Source organism: Mizuhopecten yessoensis, unplaced genomic scaffold (genome assembly GCF_002113885.1).
Source record: "Mizuhopecten yessoensis strain PY_sf001 unplaced genomic scaffold, ASM211388v2 scaffold9833, whole genome shotgun sequence".
NCBI lineage: Eukaryota > Metazoa > Mollusca > Bivalvia > Pectinida > Pectinidae > Mizuhopecten > Mizuhopecten yessoensis.
The window spans coordinates 57,213-63,212 of NW_018408245.1; the positions used below are offsets into that span (position 1 = coordinate 57,213).

Below are 6,000 nucleotides of genomic sequence, written 5' to 3' on the forward strand. Positions count from 1 at the left end.
ACAAACATTTCGTTTGCTGAGAGGGTAAACAGGTTTGTGCTGTAGTAAGGCGCTGTAGCTAGATTTCAGTGTTAGGTGCTACAGGTTCCTGTATGAAACACTAAAGGTCGTAGCAATTTTGTTTACGTTAAGATAATTACGATTCCAAGCTGGCAGATGTTTTAAGTACGTAGCACCATATTATCTGGAACCACTTTAAAATTAAACACGCACTCCTGTTTGAATGGATAGCCTTATCTCACTATCGCAGCACATTCTTACAAGCGCCACCTAGTGTCCTGGTATTTATAACAGATGTTACAAAAGTGTACATTGTATATATCAGAAATGTATGTAGATCACTTACCCTTTAAACTGATACAACACTTAGCGACAATCATAACCTCTATATCGAGTGTATAAAGACAACTATATATAAACCTTATAACATTAGTCTGTATCTTTATAACCTAATATAATATTACTCTGTATCTATATAACCTAATACAACATTACTCTGTAACTATATAACCTAATATAACATTACTCTGTATCTATATAACCTAATACAACATTACTCTGTATCTATATAACCTAATACAACATTACTCTGTATCTATATAACCTAATATAACATTACTCTGTATCTATATAACCTAATACAACATTACTCTGTATCTATATAACCTAATACAACATTACTCTGTATCTATATAACCTAATATAACATTACTCTGTATCTATATAACCTAATACAACATTACTCTGTATCTATATAACCTAATACAACATTACTCTGTATCTATATAACCTAATATAACATTACTCTGTATCTATATAACCTAATACAACATTACTCTGTATCTATATAACCTAATACAACATTACTCTGTATCTATATAACCTAATATAACATTACTCTGTATCTATATAACCTAATACAACATTACTCTGTATCTATATAACCTAATACAACATTACTCTGTATCTATATAACCTAATACAACATTACTCTGTATCTATATAACCTAATACAACATTACTCTGTATCTATATAACCTAATATAACATTACTCTGTATCTATATAACCTAATACAACATTACTCTGTATCTATATAACCTAATACAACATTACTCTGTATCTATATAACCTAATACAACATTACTCTGTATCTATATAACCTAATACAACATTACTCTGTATCTATATAACCTAATACAACATTACTCTGTATCTATATAACCTAATACAACATTACTCTGTATCTATATAACCTAATACAACATTACTCTGTATCTATATAACCTAATATAACATTACTCTGTATCTATATAACCTAATACAACATTACTCTGTATCTATATAACCTAATATAACATTACTCTGTATCTATATAACCTAATACAACATTACTCTGTATCTATATAACCTAATATAACATTACTCTGTATCTATATAACCTAATACAACATTACTCTGTATCTATATAACCTAATATAACATTACTCTGTATCTATATAACCTAATACAACATTACTCTGTATCTATATAACCTAATATAACATTACTCTGTATCTATATAACCTAATACAACATTACTCTGTATCTATATAACCTAATATAACATTACTCTGTATCTATATAACCTAATACAACATTACTCTGTATCTATATAACCTAATATAACATTACTCTGTATCTATATAACCTAATACAACATTACTCTGTATCTATATAACCTAATATAACATTACTCTGTATCTATATAACCTAATACAACATTACTCTGTATCTATATAACCTAATATAACATTACTCTGTATCTATATAACCTAATACAACATTACTCTGTATCTATATAACCTAATATAACATTACTCTGTATCTATATAACCTAATACAACATTACTCTGTATCTATATAACCTAATATAACATTACTCTGTATCTATATAACCTAATACAACATTACTCTGTATCTATATAACCTAATATAACATTACTCTGTATCTATATAACCTAATACAACATTACTCTGTATCTATATAACCTAATATAACATTACTCTGTATCTATATAACCTAATACAACATTACTCTGTATCTATATAACCTAATATAACATTACTCTGTATCTATATAACCTAATACAACATTACTCTGTATCTATATAACCTAATATAACATTACTCTGTATCTATATAACCTAATACAACATTACTCTGTATCTATATAACCTAATATAACATTACTCTGTATCTATATAACCTAATACAACATTACTCTGTATCTATATAACCTAATATAACATTACTCTGTATCTATATAACCTAATACAACATTACTCTGTATCTATATAACCTAATATAACATTACTCTGTATCTATATAACCTAATACAACATTACTCTGTATCTATATAACCTAATATAACATTACTCTGTATCTATATAACCTAATACAACATTACTCTGTATCTATATAACCTAATATAACATTACTCTGTATCTATATAACCTAATACAACATTACTCTGTATCTATATAACCTAATATAACATTACTCTGTATCTATATAACCTAATACAACATTACTCTGTATCTATATAACCTAATATAACATTACTCTGTATCTATATAACCTAATACAACATTACTCTGTATCTATATAACCTAATATAACATTACTCTGTATCTATATAACCTAATACAACATTACTCTGTATCTATATAACCTAATATAACATTACTCTGTATCTATATAACCTAATACAACATTACTCTGTATCTATATAACCTAATATAACATTACTCTGTATCTATATAACCTAATATAACATTACTCTGTATCTATATAACCTAATAGACATTACTCTGTATATATATATATATATAACCTAATACAACATTACGCTGTAACTATATAACCTAATATAACATTACTCTGTAACTATATAACCTAATACAACATTACTCTGTATCTATATAACCTAATGCATCATTACTCTGTATCTATATAACCTAACATAACATTACTCTGTATCTATATAACCTAATATAATTACTATGTATCTATATAACCTAATACAACATTACTCTGTATATATATAACCTAATACAACATTACTCTGTATATATATAACCTAATACAACATTACTCTGTATCTATATAACCTAATGCAACATTACTCTGTATCTATATAACCTAATACAACATTACTCTGTATATATTTAACCTGATACAACATTACTCTGTATATCTAACCTAATACAACATAACTCTATATTAGATATATATAACTTAGAACAATATAGAAATAATGACGTCACAATTGAAGATGATGTTGATAATCATTGTTACATGACGTCATAATTAAAATATTGTCCAATGAAATGGCCAGGGTATACCGGTTAACCAAAAATGATAACCAACTTCTAACAGGTTTTTCAAATGAGTCGTGAGGAAACCTTTCATGGTTGTAGAAGATTTTGTAGACGGATAAACTTTAACTCCACTGTTTCTCAGTATGTATATCGTATAGATCAGACCACCACACTGTGTATACAAAAACCATGTGAAATAACACGATATATACTTGCGTATCCTTTCAACTCTATCAACTATTTGTACATACTACACTGATAATGAAATAGTATAAGGAAGTGACTTGCTTTATACATGTCTGATATAGATGGTAGTGAACTCGATAGAAAGGTGGACGTGTGTTGTATATCTTCCACGCGAATCTGACTGATAGGATGAGTGCTTGTACTTACCATTAATGAGAACGATAAGACTAATGGCCGCCAGTAGAAACACTTTCTCCATGTCTGATTAAGGCTGTGACATGTCAGCCGTGACAAGGCGGTACAATCCTGCGTCTGTATCTAGTGCTTTTCCTGAAACAGATGTGCAGTAAAACACGGACTATATATTTCCTGCTCAAATCCCAAAAAATAACATTACACTTACTACTTGTTAACGTTTTCTGATATTTTTCCAATTTACAGATTCCACAATAAGTTTACTAAATTCACGGGGAAGAAGCTACAAGCTGTAGACTTGATAGATAGTGATGTACCGGGGACAGGATGTCATGTATATACATACTAGTTGCTAAGCAGGATAAACGGGATTTAAAAAATATCCTTCCTTCACACTACGCCTAAGTGTAGGGCATATGTGTACAGGACAATGTAAGTACTCGCGGAAACCATATCTAAAATGTCGCAAATACCGAAAAACGGATTATGTGATCTTATTTAAGTCATTTATAAACATCCTGTAAGGAAATATTTATGAAAATAGTACAATCGGTGTATAAAATATAGGATACTATGTGTTTCTTGTGGAATGACCAGATAAGGATATTCGTACCACTGCCAAAAAACTAACTATACATAAGAAACTGTTTTCCGACAAGACCATAGCTTTTTAAATCATTTCTGAAAAGACACACACTCTCCTTGCGGACATATACGAAAATAATAAGATGAAATAAACATAATTATAATCAACAAAAGCCAGGATTCGAACCCTAGACCTCAGATTATTATATTATCATTCTAACCAGCTCAGCTTCCTCATCAAAGGACGTCTCGTTGCCCAATTGCGATACAGTTTTATCCAAAACGAAAAAAGGGGATGTTAATGTATATACTGAAAACCTACAGTGAAATATATATAATCTAGTGATTTGTCTGCAGTAGTACATGAATCAGTACTTCTTGTAAACCACTTATAATGCAAATAATTTGTGCTTCTTTGTAAATGATATTTACATTATTAATACATGTAGGTATTTACATTTTTCTCAACGAATGCAGATAAAATACAGTATATTTGTGTTCATTGACGGATATAACGGTTTTTTTTAATTTATTTTTATTATTAAATAACATTTAAACTCGGGATATTTCGTGTGTGTATTTCAGATAATACAATTTATGTATCGTGTAGCATGTTTATGATTTAATTCCAGTTGAATAGAAGAGAATTTGGTATTTTTTATTGAATACCAGTAAAATAAAGAATAGTCGGTATATTGTGAATATTATTCATCAATAGAAGATTTCAATATATCTTGGTCAAGTCCTGTAAATTAGAGCTTTTCTGCAGTATTTCGTGTCAGCAAAACCAGTCAAATACAGAGTATTTATTGTCGCTGGTTGAATAAGTTTTGTTGAATACCAGTTAATACCGAATATAATGCCTTTATTTGTGACTATAAGTGACTATAAGTTAAATTAACATATTAATTTAGGGTGAATGATATGCGCGGATACAAATATGTAAAATATTGACCTGTAGTCACGAAATGCAATGCGGATGTAGCGGTCCTGCATAATCGCGGCGGAGATAGCACAGGGACCCGAGAATCTGCTACATGTGGTATGTTTGGACCTATTCTGTGTGTAGAGAGAAACACGTACTAGACGTTTAAGGGGTTTAAATCAACTCTCGATACATTTGTTATCCCCAATGATGGTATGGTTAACCCTTAACATGTCTGATAATTCTCTTTACACATCAGGTAAGGTCCCACTGTAACAAGTAAGCAGGTCCCTGTGGTGGATACTACTTGTAACATGGTATTACTAGAGTACCACAGGGCCGGAACAACTGACGCTTTGTTGTATACTTTGAACTCTCCTGGTGCATTCTTTTAATAAAATGTATAGGATGTAACAATGTGAAATGAAAATGGCATACTTTTCGATGTAGTTGGTTGTGTTATTCTTTAACATTAGAGTGCATTTCATTGTGATATAACAATGTATATATCGGTATCATAACCTATAATTTAATACATTGTAAGCACGACATTGTAGTATATAACGTAGTATATGATACGTACGACATTGTAGTATATAACGTAATATTTACATTCTGTATGCTTAGACCCATTGACAAAAATTACATTCATAAATGCATAACACAGGTGTTCATAGAATCTCAGCACGTGGGAACTGATTGTAACCTGATCACACTGCGTAGTAATACACTACAAAAACTACTCACT

General features: G+C 29.7%; 1 protein-coding gene across 1 annotated transcript in view; it reads right to left on the reverse strand.

Moving 5' to 3' along the window:
• LOC110458808 (integrin beta-6-like) overlaps positions 1 to 3,888 on the reverse strand; it is a 42,886-nt gene extending 38,998 nt beyond the window's left edge. Inside the window, exon 1 of the mRNA XM_021510724.1 lies at positions 3,755 to 3,888. Within this exon, the coding sequence (XP_021366399.1) occupies positions 3,755 to 3,806 (52 nt within the window). The 5' untranslated portion in view covers positions 3,807 to 3,888. The remainder of the gene's footprint in view (positions 1 to 3,754) is intronic.
• Between the last annotated feature and the right edge of the window lie 2,112 nt (positions 3,889 to 6,000).